This window comes from Tachysurus fulvidraco, chromosome 12, assembly GCF_022655615.1.
Source record: "Tachysurus fulvidraco isolate hzauxx_2018 chromosome 12, HZAU_PFXX_2.0, whole genome shotgun sequence".
Classification (NCBI taxonomy): Eukaryota; Metazoa; Chordata; class Actinopteri; order Siluriformes; family Bagridae; genus Tachysurus; species Tachysurus fulvidraco.
In genome coordinates, this window is record NC_062529.1 from 21,306,541 (window position 1) to 21,326,528 (window position 19,988).

At 37.5% G+C, this 19,988-nt stretch overlaps 2 protein-coding genes across 6 annotated transcripts in view; both read left to right on the plus strand.

The window, feature by feature from the left end:
- Window positions 1-3,660, plus strand: part of ehbp1 (EH domain binding protein 1) — a 155,709-nt gene extending 152,049 nt beyond the window's left edge. For all 5 annotated transcript variants that reach the window (XM_047821214.1, XM_047821213.1, XM_047821212.1 and 2 more), the window contains 2 exons: window positions 2,084-2,198; window positions 2,508-3,660. In XM_047821214.1, coding sequence (XP_047677170.1) covers window positions 2,084-2,198; window positions 2,508-2,598 — 206 coding nt within the window. In that variant the 3' untranslated portion in view covers window positions 2,599-3,660. The remainder of the gene's footprint in view (window positions 1-2,083; window positions 2,199-2,507) is intronic.
- A 4,066-nt stretch (window positions 3,661-7,726) lies between these two features.
- otx1 (orthodenticle homeobox 1) lies at window positions 7,727-14,378 on the plus strand. Its single transcript, XM_027142975.2, has 4 exons — window positions 7,727-8,083; window positions 9,719-9,918; window positions 11,088-11,239; window positions 12,595-14,378. The coding sequence occupies exons 2-4, from the start codon at window positions 9,822-9,824 to the stop codon at window positions 13,339-13,341; spliced, it is 996 nt and encodes a 331-aa protein (XP_026998776.1). The 5' UTR covers window positions 7,727-8,083; window positions 9,719-9,821; the 3' UTR covers window positions 13,342-14,378.
- The last annotated feature ends 5,610 nt before the right edge of the window (window positions 14,379-19,988 follow it).

Here is a 19,988-nt window from a genome sequence, read left to right on the forward strand (position 1 = left end):
GAGCCGTTGAGCAGTTTGCGCTCTTGAATAAATTTCTCTTTGGAGGAGGGTCATGGGGATTTGAGCCAGTGCATTCTTGTGTAGCTTCTGAGGGCTCACATGGTTACCGTTGGCGTGCATTGTTAGGGTTATCTGAATAAGCAGCGACCATGTGAGTTTTGACGTGAACGCCCAGGGCAATGAGGAGAGAGAGAGTGAGAGAGAGAGGAGTAATCCAAACAGACTGCACACACCACTTTTTATTACCACGAAACCCCCCCCCCCTCCTCTTTACTTTTTTGCCCCTTTTTACTTTTTTAGTTTTTGGGAGGGGTTTAGGAGCTTCCCTGAGTGACCATGATGAGTTTGGGACTGAGCTTGAGGTGGGCCTGAGTGAAGGGGAGGGGCGGATCTGCTTGTTCTCTTGTCCGTGTCTCTCATCGCCCCTCTTTATTGTTTACCTTCTTAATGAGGAGGGTGGGATGCTCCAGACTTGACTGACAGCTGCATGCAGCCTCTGTTACGGCCACTGGGGAGCATCTTCGGCTTCTTGGCCAAGAGTGATGACGAGGGAAATGGAGGTGGGACCGAGTCGACAGCGCCTCTCTTACACTTTCACTTACTCCCTCTCTCTCTCTCTCTCTCCCTCACTCTCTCTCTCTTTCTGTGTCACTCTACCTTTCTGGAAAAGTTTTGTTGGCTGTAGCTCACTCACTCTCTCTGAAGTGCCCATTGTTTTTTTTTCCCCTTTAATGCACTAGGAGAGTGAATGAAGCAGTACAGAGAGAGAATTTGTGTGAAAGAAGCGAGGCAGTGAAGGCAATCTTACACTGAACTTAAAGGACCCCCTCAGACGGCAATATTCCCTCAGACGCTAATATTTCCCTCGTTCTATACGATTCTCGCAGAATAGTATTGTGACACCACAAGAATGTGACACCGTATTTGCAGAGCACTCGCAGCATTCGCTTTTGATTAGGTTAAAGACCGAGCGCTTTCCTTTGGTGCTGGAGCGCCGCAATAACTCGCCAAATATTAGTACTGTGTTCATTTTGCTTCTGTGCTTCACTTCAAAGGCTAAACGAGGCAGCGGAGGAGACCTTTTAGAGCCCGCCTCGGCTCTCAGCGTGATGCACGCGTACCGCCCAGCTGCCGCGATTTCACACGCCGCACAACAGAAATATTTATCTTTAATAAAGTCCACTTATTTTAAGGATTGACATTTTCGCAGGTTCAGGCTGTACGTTTGACCGTTTTATCTCTCGCACTTTCTTCTTCTCCTTTTTTTTTTTTTTCTGTTGAGAAATCAATCACGGTTAAATGTTGACATGACACATGGTGTTTAAGAGAGAAGCCCTGAGCAGCACTCACACTTTTATAGGAGTTTTATAGGCTTTATTTTTTTCCCTCGTGAAGTGTTTGAATGTGGAGAACACACTCACTCATGCACAGTATGTTCTTACATCGAGCTGAAGAATGGGCTTGGTAACCAAATGTCCTGTTGGCTGTGAGCTAGGCTCTAATCTCCACTCAAATCAGTAATGGCTGATCCTGTTAGCCAGGCTGATATTTCAGACCAGCAGGCCTGCCTACCTGGCCAGGTCACCTCTCTCACACGCACACACAGGCCTTTAGGTAGATTCGGTGTGTTGACGTAATGAACGTTAAAGAATTTAAATCTAGGGCTACGATGAGGAATCGTGAGTCAGAGTCTGTAAGAATCTTGTTCTTTATCCTGCACCGATCCTTCAGTTCAGGAGTGTTAGGAATTTTACGTTGTGCAGTTGAACAGAATTCAGTTGGTTTCTTCTTGTGTTTTCTTCTCTCTGCCAATATTCTCACGTTTTTAACTTTATTACCTAAAAAAAAAAAGGGTTGTTTTTTTTTTTTTTTTAAAGTGTGTGAAAGCAGCAGTCACTTCATATAATAGCACTATAAAGTTTACACAAGACCAGTGATAAGGTTTAAGTGGAGTTTGGGCAGAGAGTCCAGAGGCTTTCGCTTTTATCCGCTCTCAGGTAAAGACGGTCATTAGATGGTCGTCTTTTTTTTTTTGTGACACGTATTTTTCCTGAAGCGCCTTTCTTTGTCATTTTTAATTCAGACTGGCAGAAGACTGAAGCCCAGAAACATCGGGAACAGCTGCTTCTAGACGAGCTGGTCATACTGGTCAACAAGCGTGATGCTCTGGTCCGAGATCTCGACGCACAGGAAAAAGAGTATGTCCACTTCTCTCTCTCTCTTTCTCTGAGCTGGGATCGCTGAGCCAGGAAAAGGCCTCTAAGTGCCCAGGCATGATTTTTCCATTACTTGTGAATCACCAGTTGGTTAATTGCTCTGTGTTCAGAGGTCATGTAGGTCTGTAGATCAGTGAGGAAGCAGGAGATGGACAGAATATTAGAGTTCCACTAACTGGAAGATGGAAGAAGTGTAGTTGTCATTTCCTTGACTCCCTGTTCTGGACTTTGGTCTTTGGACCTTTAACCGTGTGTGTGTGTGTGTGTGTGTGTGTGTGTGTGTGTTTGCAGGGCAGAGGAGGAGGATGAGCACCTGGAGCGGACTCTGGAACAGAACAAAGGAAAGATGGCTAAGAAAGAAGAAAAGTGTGTCCTTCAGTGATTTCCAAAACAGACACTAAAACTTACTAAACTTACTGCAGAAAAAAAAGAAGAATGTTTACTACAATTTTGAGAAACGTATTATTATTACTATTATAACAAGCATTGCATTACTTACGTTTATTTCGGCTTTAGATAAAAGTTTGGTCAGCGTTTGCAGCCCAGGGGCTGGTGTGTGTTCATTCACTCTAATGCCTTTGGTTTTCTTTATACTGAGATTACATTTCAACACTAATAGATTGTTCAATCGTTCTTAAAAAGGTACTCGTATGTGATAAAACAACCATTTTTTTAAAGAACCGAATAACCACGTCGGACAGGAAGCTCCACGACGATCCACTGACTTTTTAATGTTTGTTGTTTCAGACAGACGCATAGCTTCAATCATATGAATGTGTGTTAATTTCCCAGTGGAGATTAGGACTGAACATTTTGAGGTACAAACACAACATCGTTTTATAGTTATTTTAGCGTTTAAAAAAAAAAAATTCTGCATTTTATCTATAAAAAAACTCTAAATCTTCTTTTACTCCAAACAGTGTTTTATTACTTAATGTATAACTTTTAATTCAACTACTTTTTAAATGTATAGGATCTCTTTAAGGGGGATGTTGCATTAAAAAAAAAAAAAGAAAGTTAGTTTGTTTGTTTGTTGTTTTTTAAATTTTTTTGTTTAACCAAAAAATTTGGGATGTTCCATGGCAGGAATCTCGGAGTACTTTTTAAGTGCTTTTATTTAGACTGAATGGTTAAGATGTACATTTCACGTCACCGTTTCATGAGAGGAGAATACGAGCGTGTGAAATCCTGTTTCCAGGAGCAGTTTAAAAACAATTAATTTATTGTTGTTTGTCCTTTTTTGCGACAGCTAACCATCTTCACGACCTTGTGCATTAACTCAAGGACCTTGTTAATATTTATTGTATACTTTAAAAATGCTTTCATACACGTCTCTCTGGTTCATCTCGCGTGCTGCTGTCTTATCGTGTGAACGTTGTTTATTTATTCCTAAAAATGACCAGTCATCAATAAAACCTGAAATGCTTTCATACTCTTAACAAAACTCCTGCGGCCTTGTTTTCTTATTTTCTTATTTTCCTCAGAGCTGTGACCGGTGTTTAAAAAGCAATGATGATTTAAATAAATAAATAAAGAAATAAACCTGGGCTTGTGCACAATGTAGGCTTTTATATTTTATTTATATATATATATATATATATATATATATATATATATATATATATATATATATATATATATATATATATAATAGAGTGTCTTCAGTATAACTTGTATAACTTAATGTCAAGCTAATTTATTTATTTAATTTTATTAATATATTAACTTCGTTAAATGTGGGTTAAGATGTTTATTTATTTATTTTTTTAATATCACAGATCATTATTAGCTAGATTGCTTTACTTCACGTTTCTGCTTATTTTTATTTAAGGACAATATGTGGTTAAAGCTAGAAATTAGTCAAACTAATGATAAACACTTTGGGGGGGAACAAAATATTAAATAAATATATTCATTAAAGAACTTAAATAAATTACTAAATAAATAAAAAGGTGTTGATGTTGCTTGGACACTCTATACTCCACTGCGCTGGTGTTGGAGGGAAATGGACGTGTTAAAGAGCACTTCTTGTTGAGCTTCTGCTTTTCATGAGCTAAAATATCTCATTTATGAGAGGAAACTGATCACGTTATGGGCCAAAATGAGCTTTGACAGCTCCCTCTTACCCTGATACCTCCACATTAATCTACAAACCCCCCTCAAGACTCTGTTTGTTTCTCTTCTTTTTTCCCTTCCACATCTGTGTGGTGACTGTAATGGTGTGTACAGCTCACACTTAACAATAATCACTTAACTGATCACACACACACACGCGAGCGCGCGTGCTCTCTGTCTCTGTGTGTGTGTGTGTGTGTGTGTGTGTGTGTGTGTGTGTGTGTGTTTGCGCGCGCGCATATGATGGGTATTTTTTCCTACAGCCTTGGCCGTGTAATCTGTATAAAAGAAGCCGTGCTGGGATTTTATTTTCCTAATAAAATCACCACCTTAAACCATTTCAGGCTGTTTGGAAACGGCCATCATTATCTATTAAACGCAGCCACAGCCAGTGTGTAATCATCTGCCTCCTAATGTGTCCCGCAACATTATATAATTATGTTCTTTTAATCACGACTAATTTGACAAATTAAGTAGCCTTCTCATTAAATCTCAGTGACTTTCTACAAAAACAAACCGACTCAAAACAATTGCTGACTCTTGGCTGCAGTTAAGATGAAGCTTTAAATCGATTGTAAATATAAATGTTTGGATAAATCTTGATAAAAAAAATTAGTTTGAGCTGTGAGCATAGAAAATTCTAGTGTTTTCTTAATAACCTGTCTGAGATTTGTCAAAAAATTATCAGAACAATATACACAGAACAGAAAAAAAACGACAAACAATTATTCGTTTATTATGTATGTATGTATGTATGTATGTATATATATATATATATATATATATATAGATAGATAGATAGATAGATAGATAGATAGATAGATAGATAGATAGATAGATAGATAGATAGATAGATAGATAGAAAATTAAAAAAATTCCCAAGCTATTAAAAATAAATAAATAAACACCTGGATGGATTCGGATAAACCCTAAAATTTAAACTAGCTCGAATTTATAAAAAAAATGTAGCAAAGCTATTTTAATTTGTTTAAAGATAAAAAATATATATATTGTTTTTAAAATAAATAAACTCATTGATGAACATTGACAAAAGTTTTACAGTGATAAACATAACATTTAGGATTATAATTCCCACATAACAGTACTCTCTTACCTGTGTTTCTTATCTGTATTATGGGTCCAGTCTGTATTTGGGTTCCCGAGAAGTTTTTTTTTTTATTATTATTATTATGAATAAATAAATAAAGCAGTGACGCCGCACTTTAGAGGCTGTAAAGGAAGGTCCATGTTTTTGGATCCCGGTTCCTGACTTTTTTGTGTGCAGGTGTTCTTCCTCAGCTGATCTTCCTCATCGGCTCCACATGAAAATAAAACACAGGGTTAGAAACCGTCCCGCTGTTTGGATCAGAAGGCCCTTCTTTCCCCCTTGAATATATCACTAGTTTATGCCTCGTCGTTTGTAATAAGAATCGACACTTCTACAATCCCGCGAGCTGCTCCAATTCTGCCGGCTAAAGAGACAAAACTTTTTTTTTCTTTTTTTTTTTCTTGATTCCCTCTTTTCTTCGTCCTCCTCCTCCTCCTCCACCTCCTCTATTCGCCTCCTCTAATCCCGAGATTTGTGAGCTCGGCGTTCAGGGGAGGAAAAAAAATCGTGTGCAATTTGGGATTAGACAAAAAAAATGCGTTAGTTAAAAATAAATTTAAAAAATTGAGATCCTGATACTTTGTTTTTATGAAAGATATAGAACAGAAATAAACAGCAAGCGTCCCAGGAATTAATTACTAATTAAGAAATTAATGCCGAATTATGTGGGTTGAAGTATCACACCTACTTTTATTATTATTATTATTATTATTATTATTATTATTATTATTATTGCTGTTGTATTTATTATTATTGTTTTTATTTTTACTATTATTTTTATTGTTATTGGTATTTATTATTATTATTATTATTATTATTATTATTATTATTATTATTATTATTAGTCTACATTTTCCCTATAACTTTTCTTCCAAAGTTCAAAAATCTCTTAAATCACTAAGATATCACCAGATGCTATTTTCTTTCCTCCAACAAGCCTTGTTCTGTGCAACACCCAATAACTTTTCCTCCATTGTTTTTCTCCTGGCTATTGACTGAAGCATCTCAGTTCCATTCTATAGGCCACTTCTTCTCCTCTCCATGACTTTATAGACGTGTGGATCTCTCTAGATCTCTGTAAAGCCGCTCTTTGATTCAGACGGCCCGTATAGTAGAGCCTACAAAAAAATGTAATTTGGTTCCTTTACGGCGGTCACTTGCTTTGAACATCAGCTCGCTTTCAGACCGAAGCTCAATTAGAGCGAGTTTATTTTGGTGACACCGACAAAAGACCCCGAAGCGAAGCTCCTTAAAATTGTAATGTCCGTCTCTGAGCCTGAGAGAAACAGCCAAAGGAAATAAAACTCCTTCTTCATATTCTGTTAGCTGATTTATTTTCATTGCCATTTTATTAACAGTGTTATTTGTAGCAGCAGCAGTGATCATTAAATAAGATGCTTTTCTGATTTTCTCTCAACCCTAAAAAATGTTTTCCTCTTTTTTTCCCTTTCCTTGTTTCCCTGTTAAAAGAGACCGCCTATTAAACTTTATTCAGCACTATTCCCAAATCTAATTCTAAGTGGGGATTAGTCGCACATTAATATTCATGAGAATGAGATCACAATAATAAAAATAAAATAGATAAAGTAGATAAATTAAACTTTTTTATGCCGTATTTTGTAGCCCGTGTTAAATCCATAGTGCTGATTTAAAGGACGCGCGTCCTGCAAATAGGTTAAAAGGTAGACAACGAATCATTTTATTATTCTATTTTATTGATTTATTTATTTTTATGTTAGATTGTTTATCGGTGTTGCTGTAAATCTGCTGTGTTGAAGTTTAGAATCCTGATCATTATTCGTTGAGACATTTTTGTGTTTTAATGAATATTCGGTGCTTTATTTTATTTATTTATTTTGGATTTTCTTTTTGTTTGTTTTAAATCATGAATCTTTTATTTTATCCACATTTTCTTTATTTCTAGTGACGTTTAAAAATACAGTATTTTTTCTCATATTAGATTTTTTTTCCCTTTTTTAAGCGATTCACAGTCGTGTTGGATAAATATTTCCATTTGCCTTTTCGTCTTAAACAGTTCAGATCTTGAATTTTAACACTCTCTTCGTTTTCAGGAGTTTGTTTCCCTCTTTAAAAGTCTTCCAGTCGCTGCTGCAGGTTCGTGTTTGTGCTCGGTCACGAAGGGAGGATGGCGTGGGAGGCGCTTCGAGTTCACTCTCGAAAGCTGATTGGCGGGACTCCACGTCAATCAGGTCTGCAGAGAGCGCTGATTGGTTGACACAGAGCTGAGCTGCAGGTGTCCTGTGCTCTTAGAGAGGCAGGCTTAGGAGAAGGTGATCAATCTCCATCCGTCTACATTAGCAATCACCTTTTACACCGACGAGCCTCCGAAAGCTTAAAACGAGTATATCTGGGGTTTTTTTTAATAATAATAATAAAATTAATAACAATAAAAAGCTGCGTCGAAAACACAACGCTGAGAATTTGAGATTTAACCATTTAAAGCAGAAAAACACCCACACAGAGATTTAGGAGTTTAAACTCATTTATTTGGGGTTTGTTTGTTGTTGATTTTTTTTTCTTCTTCTGTTCGCTTTCTTGATCTCTTCTATTGGTTGGATATTTTTTTTATTGCTGCTGTGTCAAGAATTTGAGAAAACACACACGACCGGGATATTTTAAAGAGGTAAGCAAAACTTATTTTATTTATTTATTTGTTTGTTTTTATATGTTCTCGTGTTGTATTGATGCCTATCTAGGATCTATTTAATCCTTTACTAAAAAAAAAACTTCGCATGAACGTCTAAAGATCAAATTAATTAAAGCTACAACTGTTTTTTTTTGTGTTAAGTCCCTAAATGTGTCATTAATAAATACCCTGTGCTCTGGTTCGGACATTAACACTGAACATTTAAATAATAAAATTTTATATTATTTTATAAACGGCTTACAGATTTGGGGTCGATGCTTTTTGCAGCCTAATTGGAGAGGCGTGTTTTTGTGTTTTTTGTTAATGTAGTTTAGTGATAAGGCCGCTGTTAGTCCTGTTCCCCTGGAGCGTTAATCTACATTGCAATTGGCTTCATTTGCACGCAAAGTCTCTCCTTTTTACTTAAGTCAAAATAGATAACGCAAAAGCTCCGAATACACAAATACCACATACAGGTCTCTTACATAACAGAACAAGTAACACAATGTCGTTGTTTTTTTTTCTTTTCCTTTTTCAGATTTACTGTTTAAGACTCATTTATCATGTCCTAGACTTCAGGGTGCTTTTCATCACTTCTATCATTTTTTTAGCATGCGGATTAAAAAGCCTAATAATATATAAAGCAACAATTTATTTGTGTAGTGTAGAGTAAATAAACGCACATGGTAAAATAATCTAAATAGATGTTTTATTTAGAACGATATTTAAAGTAAGGATTTTTAAATGAAATCACACACAACTTTATTAAAATAAATGTTTGGTGGTTGTTTTTTAAGGTTTTTTTTAATCGTTATATTTTAGCTTTATTTTTTGGGGGGGTGGGTCATTGAGAGGAACAATGATTTCATTAAGACTTTGCTCCTCTCTGTTTTTACACCTCCATATTTCTAATTGAATTAAAATGATTTGTAATATTTTGTTTCCCAGAAATGGCTCATTTTGAGCAGGAGGCCAGTGAGGCCTACAGATTTAGCTTTCACATGTATTTTCAAACGTTGCAAGTGGCTCGACTTTGGCCGTTAATTCGATTAATAATGCATTATTTAAAGTAAAGCTAATTCAGTTGTTAGGGTATTAAATTAAGTTTACATTTTTATATTTGTGCATGTTTTAGATAAGCTGAACGCATGAAATCTTTATTAATGTTTTTATCTGGGGAAAAGTCTATATATATTTTATTATTTAATGTACAGATTTCTTTTGGTCTGTTGATTTGTGGATAGTCAGGAATTTCAAATTAGTTTACGCATGCACTCCTAACATTATTTATTATTATTATTATTATTATTATTATTATTATTATTATTATTATTATTGTATGATGTCCATCGCATAAAATGCACACATGTATTTTTAAGATTTACTTACTTAAAAGCCACTTAGACTAATTATTGGAATAGTTACTTCTGTTAATCTGTTTTACATTTGTCCTTCAATTTGCATGTCCTTTTTTTTTTTTTTTTTTAATAAAAAAGGGGTCTGGTATCAAATTGTTTGTTTGCTTGTTGTTTTTGTAACCACTTCTGATCTGCTGTTTACAATATGCAGTGTTGCCCTGGTTTCTGTTCGATAAGTGGCGCATTAATCTCACACACACCGACTTTGTTTCAGGATCTGTATTTTTTGGAGGCTTCAGCGTTCAGGCAAGCTGCATTACCGGGGCGAATCGCGCGCGATCTGGGCCGAACCGGGGCGACCCGCGCCTGCCTCTAGCATGATGTCATACCTCAAACAGCCCCCTTATGCCATGAACGGCCTGGGGCTGAGCGGAGCCGCCATGGACCTGCTGCATCCCTCCGTCGGCTATCCAGGTACACACACACACACACACACACACACCTTTAACATGTACTGCTTCCACTGTGGTGAATTTTGAAGGCCTTTATTCGCTCTTTCACACTGCTGTCGGTCAGCTGTTCAGAAAAATATTAAAGCATATCTAATAGTTAACTAGGAGCATATAAAAACTCAGAACAACACAAATAGATTTAATTAACAACAAAAAGATCTAGCAAAAAAAATATTTACACGGATTTAAAATATAGAGCTCACATTCTTGTAATTCTTTGAAACATTTGTTTAGGGGCTTTAAAAAATCTTCTACGGACTGAGTTGCGGTTGATGTTGGGGATTAGCAGTAAGCCTGCATCAGCTTTTTAGTGTGTGTTTCTCGGCACTAGACACGCATTTATAGCTCTTGAAGAGTGTGTTAATGAGATGAGTTGAGTCAGGTATGATATAGGACAGAGAAGGAAAGAGAAAAAACCGTGTGCAGTGAAGGAAGAATGAAGAAGTAACATCAGGAGGTAAAGAGATCTCTTTAGACAGTTTTAATCATGTATTCATTATATTTCCTATGATGCACCTTGTGAGTTTAGTTTAGCAGGTATGTGATATTTAAATGTTGCTTTGTCTGTCATAAGGATGAAGAGTACAAGAAAACTTCACCTCACTTCCTGATCAAATTGCACGCTCGAAGGACTTTTATTTTTCATTTCTCTTGTTCATAAACTCTCACCAAACGCGTTTCATTTCTGTCGAAATTAAATTGCACATTTTGACAGAAAACGGACTCCATAAAGCGCATAAAATCGTCCACAGCAATGTGCATAAACAAGGCGGTATATTTATTTGCTATATATATATATATATATATATATATATATATATATATATATATATATATATATATATATATATATATATATATATGTGTGTGTGTGTGTGTGTGTGTAGATTTGTACTTTTATAAAACACATTTAATTTCCAGACTTTTTTTCAGTGCTTGACTTTTTCAACAGTATGGAAAAAGTTCTAGTATATTTTATCTAAATAAAAAAAACAGTGGCCTAATTGCACAAAACTCACAATTGTTTTAATTTTTTTCCTTACAAGCTATAATTCTTTCTTCTTGTATTTGATTACTTAATTAAATTTATTATTATTTATTTATTTTGTTTTACTTGTGTGTTTTTTGCAGCAACACCGCGGAAGCAGCGGAGAGAGAGAACCACCTTTACGCGCTCACAGCTCGATGTTCTTGAAGCTCTTTTTGCCAAAACGCGTTACCCGGATATATTCATGCGCGAGGAAGTGGCCCTAAAAATCAATTTACCTGAATCCAGAGTGCAGGTAAGATTCGAGTAATGCTTTATAAATCCTACATGAGCATCTACTGACAACACAGAATGAACTTGTTTGACTTATTTTTGTTTTGATTGGAAAATTTTATTTTTTTTCCTGTTTTGTTTGTTTCCGTTCGTTTATTTATTTATTTGATTGTTTGTTTATTTTTGATGGGGTTTTTCCCCTTCTATTTTCCCCCTTTTTTTTCTTTTCAAGCAAATTCAGAAGGAGAAACACGTTTTATTTGTTCAGTGTTAAAGAAATTGTTTAAAATTAATTTACTTAATCAATAAGCAATCTACATTGTGTAAAGATTAAAAAATTGGCGCTTAAGTTTTTTTTAACTTATTTATATATATTATGATATACTTATTTTATAATTTTATATACACACACACACACACACACACACACACACACACACACACACACACACACACACACACACACACACTACGTTAACAATAAAATTGTTTTAGTTGACCTGCTAGCTCCTAGGCTAACGCCCCCTACTGATTCTTGTAATATTTCTTGCATTTTTTTTTTTTTTTTTGGACGTTCAGTAACTTGGTCTGTCATTTGGTGTTTAAGGCTAAGCTGCTGGTTTAAAGTATTTAATCTGGACTAGTGGCAGTGTGTTACCTTTTTTCACCAAATAAAATCGCTTCCTATAAGGTACTCTTGGGATTCTCGTTGCATGAAATTTCCTTTTTTTTAGTGCAGGGACTGAATATTACATCCCATGAAAAAGTTGTTGTTAAGGCTTGATATGTTTATAGCTAAATATGAATGATTTACCACCTTGATTTCTATATCATCAGACGTTTTTGAGCTGATGTAAACTGTGAAATGAAGACATCTGCTTCTTTCTCACTACATCTCTGATGATTATTTGTCCTCATACTGGACTAATTTTATTTACCCTTGAATGGGGGTGTGAAATAAAACACTCTACTTGGAAAGACCCTCCTTGTGCTATTGAATTACCATCTCTGGTGTGAAACTCGATAGCCTAATATCTTCCTGCCACCTCCTTGTGCTGTAATGAGATCCACAGGCCTGAACAGAAAGAGCCTTCATGCAAATTAATGCAACTATCAGCCAATAACTAGTTCTCCGCACTGCTACTGTACAATGGCTTTCTGGTTTTGCCCTTCAGGCATGCACGAAAGGTCTCTTAATCATTTAATGTGGCTCAGTCGTGGTGTGTGCGTGTGTGTGTGTGTGTGGGTATGATTATATTTCAGATGTGTCTGAATGATGGTCTACTTCTCTAGCTTATGTTCATTATGTTTGCAGTTTTAACTGCAGAATACATTCTTGTGCATGCTTGTTTCATCCTGTGTGTGTTTGTGTTTCAGGTGTGGTTTAAGAACCGTCGGGCAAAGTGTCGTCAACAGCAGCAGAGTGGCAACAGCAACACAAAAGCTCGGCCAGTCAAGAAAAAATCGTCTCCCACTAGAGAAAGCACAGGCTCTGAGAGCAGTGGCCAGTTCACACCACCGGCTGTCTCCAGCGCCGGCTCTGCTTCCTCTTCCACCTCCTCCTCTTCCTCCTCCTTGACCAACAACAGCATGTCTACCTCAATTGGCACCGTCTCATCCATCTGGAGCCCAGCCATGTCTCCAGGTTCGGCGCCTCCTCCCTCCTCGTCTCTCTCTGAGCCTGTTCCGCCCTCCAGCGCCTCTTGCATGCAGCGCTCCATCTCTGGTTCTGCCTCTTCTGCCACCTCTTCCTCTTACCCTATGTCCTACAATCAAACAGCCACATATGGCCAAAGCTACCCCACACCATCCGGATCCTACTTCAGTGGCGTGGACTGCAGCTCCTACCTGACACCCATGCACTCGCACCATCACCCGCACCAACTGAGCCCCATGACACCATCTTCTATGTCTACACACCCCCACCACCACATCAGCCAATCTTCAGGTCACCACCATCACCACCACCATCACCAGGCATACAGCGGTGCCGGCCTGACCTTTAACACCTCTGACTGCCTGGATTACAAGGACCAAGCGGCATCCTCCTGGAAGCTCAACTTCAACACGGCGGACTGTTTGGACTACAAAGACCAGGCATCCTGGAGGTTCCAAGTCTTGTGATCTGGTGGTGGTTATTGTATTTTATTTTTTTATTATTTTCTCCCCCTCACTTTTTTTCCCACCCTTCAGTCACTCGATCACATACTTCACTCTCACGGTTTTTAATAGTGTGCTGAGTTTCTATATATAAATATATTAAAACAAAAAAAGTTATACGGACTTAGAGTTAACAAAATAGATGTTCAGCATCATATTCTAAAAAGAGGAGCCCTGTGTTTGGAGAAGAAAGAGAATCATGCAACCCTGTGGAAGAGCTTTTCTGTGCATCAAAACGATTACAGTCGGTTTTAAGCAACCCGACTTTCATCTTTTCACCCCATTGCCCTCTTCAGCTCTGGAGTAAAATAAACATTGCGCAAGACTGTGAACTCTGTACAGATTTTTTTTTTCTTAAATCGGTTATTTTTAGTCTGCGAGAGATTTTTGTGTTTTTAATCAGCTTGAGCCGAGCTGCATCTTGTATATAGGTTTATGGGTCCGTTCCAGTGACCACATTTTAGCTGGCGTTGACGGAATTTAAGATTGTTAATACTTTTATGTTAAATCTTTGGGTTATTTTGTTTTGTTTGTTTTTTCCCCCCTGAAATTTCCCCAGATGAAGTGAAGAACAGCGCGCTGCTTATTTCGGTTTGGTTCTCCTGGAGTTCTGTATTGGAGGCGTGATCCCTACATGTCTAAGGGAGAAATAAAGTGTAAAGGAATAATAAAAAAAAAAGTACAAGACACATTTAGAGTAGGTGAATTTTGGGGATTTGTCTTTTCGGTTAATCGGATTTTTTTTACGTACAAAATTTCATTCGGAAGCAGAAACTGGATCATTTTGAGGAGGTTTTTCTTCATCGGGCAGCAGCACGGACGTCGGACACATTTTCTTAGCACTTGACGGACTTTTCCCCACTTTTGGAGAGAAAATGTGGACTTTAAAGGAACATTTTTTTCCAAAATGCCAGTGAGATGTTGAATGTATTTCAGGCGCAGGCCATTTACATTCCTGTCCGTAATAATAATTAAAATAATAAAGAACAGTTAACTACCAACTTCTTTACACAGCCTCGTGTGTGTGTGTGTGTGTGTGTGTGAGAGAGAGAGAGAGAGAGAAAGAATAGGTGTTGTGAGAATAGGTGTTGTGTGTGTGTGTGTGTGTGTGTGTGTGTGTGTGTGTGTGCGTGAGAGAGAGAGAGAGAATAGGTGGTGTGTGTGGGTACTCGCACTATATCATTCATTTGCAAATGCTCATGTTCGGCAAAAAGGAAAACATTTTGAGGAAACACAATAGTTATGGAGGGTTTTGTTAATAGCTCACCAGGCCAGACAGGATGACATTCGGGTTTCTTTCACGCGATGCTTTCAGGGAGGAAAGTTGGAAATAATGTCATTGTGAATCTGCTGGGAAATGTTCATGCATTCAGTGTCTCAGTGCCACCGGTTTCTCAGCTGTATTAAACGAACCCTTTTTACATATAAAATCCTATTATATCATTCATTTAGAACATTTTGTATGATCATATATCATGTCCAGCTGAACTGCTTATAAATAGCACATATTACATGTACAGTGGTGTTGTTGCTTTGAGGCTGTATGAAAGCAAAAGGCTCTAAACATTGGCATATATTTATAAATTAAAAAAATCAGTAGGAAATTGAGAGTGAGAGCTGACGGTCTTTACAGAACCCGACTGTTTTCCCCAAACAGCCTGCGGCTAATAAGCCACTCCTGATTGGGTAATTATGTGGGCGTGGTTTTGGGTTAATGGGTCAAAAGTGGATAGGAAGCTGGTCGTCGGGGGAAAATAAAGCTGTGTACAGGAGCGTGTTCTGACAGAGCAGCTTTGCTTTGGGCTAATGTGGGCTTTTAAGAGCACGAAGAATGCGCTCTGGTAGTCTGTGTTAATGTCTTACATCACCGGAAGGGAAAAATTGTTTTTTTGTTTTGTTTTGTTTTTTTTTTTTTTTTACTTAAATCTTACTTTTATTTCTAATGAGTGAACAGCACGTGACTTTAATCAGCGCGCGCGCCTGTTGTGTGTTAATTATTAATAATGTAGCAGCTGAATCAACACAGTGCTCAGAGGAACACTGGACATGTTTGTTCTGCTGCTCGGATTGAGGGTCGTTGGTGGGCTTCAGACAGCAGGCTGCTCCGTAAACACGGACGGATTTGTAAAATTTGCATGAAACAAACATTATGGAGAGAAAAGAAGCATTTCCGGTGCACCTGCTCTCTCTCTCTCTCTCTCTCTCTCTCTCTCTCTCTCTCTCTCTCTCTCTCTCTCACACACACACACACACTCTCACACACACTCTCTCTCTCACACACACACACACACACACACACACAGAGTGGTATTTAAAGAAAGTTTGGGTACTTAATGGTTAATTTTTATTTTGAAGTTTTTTGTGCAAAATGAAAAAAATGCTTTTGTTTTCACATCTTCCAACTGTAATAATAATAATAATAATAATAATAATAATAATAATAATAATAATCTCCTGTGAACAGGAAATATGTGCAATCTGGAGAAATAATATTTGACCTTTTTTCCATTTTAACATTAGTTTAGTGCGTTAACGTGGGAGTTGTGACGTGACCATATGCCTTATAAACACACACACACACACACACACACACACACACACACACACACACACACACACACACACACACACACACACACACACACACACAAAATAGCCAATTGAGTATTTCGTTCTGCCTTGATATCTTACCTGAAATACTGGTAGCTCAATTTAGTTTGTACAAAGTGAACACACTACTTTTCTTTCCCTCGTTCACATTGTACTACTTTATTATCGGGATCAGTTTTAATAGGGTTACAAAAAAACAATTCTCGACGCACAAGTTTAGGGCTGAAAGTTAGATTACAGTATTTTTGTTTTTAATTCTTAATTCTTAATTCTTAAAATTTAAATCTAACATCTGTAGGACTCTAAATGATGACATCATACTAATAACCATATGTTTATACATCATTATAATAAATAATTATTCGAGCTCACAGACTTTTATTCCAAAAAGTAAAAATAAATTCTTTATGTGAATTAAAAATCGCGGATATTTATTACATCATAATGTTCAGATTTGTTTCGTTTAATTTCATTTGTTTAAATTCCTGTCACAATATTTTGTGCACAATATTTATGCAGAAGCTTAACACGTGATATTTATAAACGCGCTTCGGTTTTATATCTTCGGTATTGCTAATATTATTTCTTATTATCAGATATTGCTGATAAAAGACTGCACGGATCCGTGCTGTGTTTTCTGTGCGTTTTAAAATATTACAATTGACTGAATGTCGTTGTCTTTATTTCTGTTGTTCAGACAGAGAGCGCAAGTGTAAAGTACAACGTGTGCGTCTTATTGCTCTCCTTCCTCCTTCCAGCTCTCCACACTGTGCGTCTTCCTCCTTTCAGCTCTCCACACTGTGCGTCTTCCTCCTTCCAGCTCTCCACACTGTGCGTCTTCCTCCTTCCAGCTCTCCACACTGTGCGTCTTCCTCCTTCCAGCTCTCCACACTGTGCGTCTTCCTCCTTCCAGCTCTCCACACTGTGCGTCTTCCTCCTTCCAGCTTTCCACACTGTGCGTCTTCCTCCTTCCAGCTCTCCACACTGTTCTATTTCATCTTTAAACTCTTTACTGCACTCAAACCCTCTCAGTACTTATAATAATATCCACAAACATTATAGTTTAAAATTTGATGTTAAAACACTAAAACATGACTGCAACTAGGATGAAATTATAAAAATGTAAATAAAGAATTATGATAAATGTTTTCTTTTAGCTTTCATTGTCCTAAATAAATAATACCGAAGTTTGTATTGTATTGTAGGAGTTTCCTACAACAAATACCTTTATTTAATGCACCTTTCACATTGAACCAGGGTCAGTGTTCCTGTTTAAAATGGCACAACTGGTGCGTAATTGCCTTTCAAAGCTTTAGAGCAGCACTGAACGCATCTCTCCGCGCAGATGAGACATATTCAAGCCACAAAATGGTAGTTCAGTATTTTTCAGAGAATATATAACTTTTATAGACTGTAAAAAAAAAAACATTGTGTTTTTTAAGGTAATCAGTGGTCAGGATCGTGTGTGTGTGTGTGTGTGTGTGTGTGTGTGTGTGTGTGCATCTCACTGATGCCTTCTTAAAGAGGAATTGGACATTAACCTCTCAGGGCCACATTACTGCACTATAATTACACATGGAAACACGTAAAAGGGATTTTTAAGCCGAAAATGTGTTGGAGTGATGAGATGAAGAGATGTCCGTGTGCCCATGTAGAAAAACTGCTGATTGTGGTGCTCATGGGTTTAACACAAAAATGCTGAGGATGGAGAGAAAAGAAAAAAAAAGTCTGCTGACAAGAATGAAGAGTAACAGCATTTAGGGGTTTAAGTCCTGATAGTGTGTTATAGTTAGGAGTTATAGCATGATCATCTTACTCACACAGGACAGTCTGTGGTCACTGATCCCCCCTGATGCCCCAGCAAGAAGCCATGGACCTGATTTACACTCCAAACAAGGGGTAAAAGACATGAGGAAGACCTGGTAGAACTTATTCTTAAAGTCAATGATGATTTTAAATCAGAGTTCATCATATCAGATGCATATAATTCCTTAAAGACGGAACAAGTGGGACATCGATGTCCCCAGAAGTTTTTATTAACCTTTTTTATTAATCTTTTTATTAATTTTTTTAAATTGAAAAATAACAAACAAATAAAAACCAGAGCTTCATCTTCAGCACAATTAATGTATTTACTCTACAAAAATCTGCACAGATGATACAAATTTTGCAAATATTTCTTTTAAAAACTTTATTACTATTATAATTTTTAAATGCTTGGTTAAATGTTATTATTGACAAAAAGGAATCATTTATTCAGCTTGAAATATGAATGAACAGAATAAAGGTGAGTTGAAACAGCTTTCAAACCTGAAAAAAAAAACGTCATTTAACAAATGTGCCGATACAGAGGATGACCTTTGTCTCCCACTTCACCGGTATTGACCCTCTTCAAGTGCAAGTTTACTCATCGTACAGTACTGTAGATTTCACTCAGCTTCACATTGTCCCTGCTCTCTCCTGCATGACTATGTGCGTCCTTATTAGCATTAAAAGTGTGTGGTTTGTGAAGAAAACGCTTCATGTTTACTGCTTTGAGACATCGGTGTGATGTTGTCTAGGTTAAGGGCCCACAAAGGAACTTCAACATTCTTACTTGACAACACGGAAACCCGATCATTCTGCTGGCATAATAGCTCTTAACAGCCCTAATTACAGAGGTCTGAACAGTTTGGTACGTTTATTCTTGTGGGTTCAGGTGACCGGACGGCTGCGCCACACCTTTTTACCTTAACATTTTGCTAGGTACGTTGTAGTGAACTTTTAACCTGCCAGGCCTCAACAGAACAGGTTTCTCTTAGCCAAGCTAAAGACGTGGCAGACTTACACAATAATCAAGCAGAAATAATAGCCGAATATGAGAAAGTGGTTAAAATGGCAAATTTGCTGGGAAAAACATTAAAGGCTCAGTGCCAGAACTGTAATTTTTTTTTTCCCAAGCCTACTAAGCACATAAAGCTTCCTACACAAGCTGCAAACTGACTGACTAAGCTGAATACATGTAGATTTAAAGGTGTGTTGGTGAGAGATTAATGGCAGAGGCGTCAGCAACGAAGCTAACAAAGAGGCTTAATTTCTAATATTAGCCCCAGCATCTCACAAGAACAAACTCAAAAGCATCAGAGAGACAGAAACGTTCTTAGCGCAATTCGAAAATCAGCCTTTTACAGCACATTTCATGCTTTTATTTTCGTGCTGTCTCATATTTCAAACCTCCCCACGAACAATAAAGTCTGAATGCCATCTGAAAGGCTTTGAGAAAATATGAAAATAAATGACAGGTGAATGCAAACACGGATGGAAAAAGCCTGAGGAAGACTTTCATGAGAAAACATGAAACCTGTTGCAGGAAAATGACTTCTGCACGTTTATATAAAATCCCTGGGTAAATAGAATTAGTGACAGAAAGGAAGTAGAGAAACCTTTTCTTGAAGCTTTGCTATATTTAGTTAACTGATTAGAAACATAAAGGATGGTATTTGATGTCTTTCAGCTTTAATCGTGTACAACGTGTTTCTGGCAGCAGTGTGAAGACCGAGGACCGATCGGTCCCTTTGTTTTATGTAAGTGGTGCGGCGTGTAGCTACGTCACCTCACGGCTCCAGGGCTCGGAGTCGATCCTGAGATTGGTTACTGTCTGTGTGGAGATGTACAAGTTCTCCCCAAGTTCTACTCCATGTGGGTTTCCGACCACAAAAATTGCTCCTAGAAAGGTGTGTGTGTGTGTGTGTGTGTGTGTGTGTGTGTGTGTTATGCAACACACACACACACACTCCCACTCCCAGTTCTCCCAGAATAACCAAGCGGTTACTGAGAGTGAGCGATCGTCCCTTTTTGCCTTCAAAACTAATCCTTCGGGTGAAAACGATACCGCAACACGATTAAACTATTATACGATCAAATTCATTAGCACATTGGACGTTCGCACCGTAGGAAAGATAAAAGGGAAGAAAGACGGCACGAAACCTTCGGGAACGCCGCGGATTCCACATTATTTTTAT

Bases quoted from the DNA above. Each gene is read 5' to 3' on its own strand.
- otx1 (XM_027142975.2), top strand. From the start codon at position 9,822: ATGATGTCATACCTCAAACAGCCCCCTTATGCCATGAACGGCCTGGGG. The intron at 9,919-11,087 runs GTACACACACAC...TGTTTTTTGCAG, and splicing joins TCCCTCCGTCGGCTATCCAG to CAACACCGCGGAAGCAGCGG. The intron at 11,240-12,594 runs GTAAGATTCGAG...TTTGTGTTTCAG, and splicing joins TACCTGAATCCAGAGTGCAG to GTGTGGTTTAAGAACCGTCG.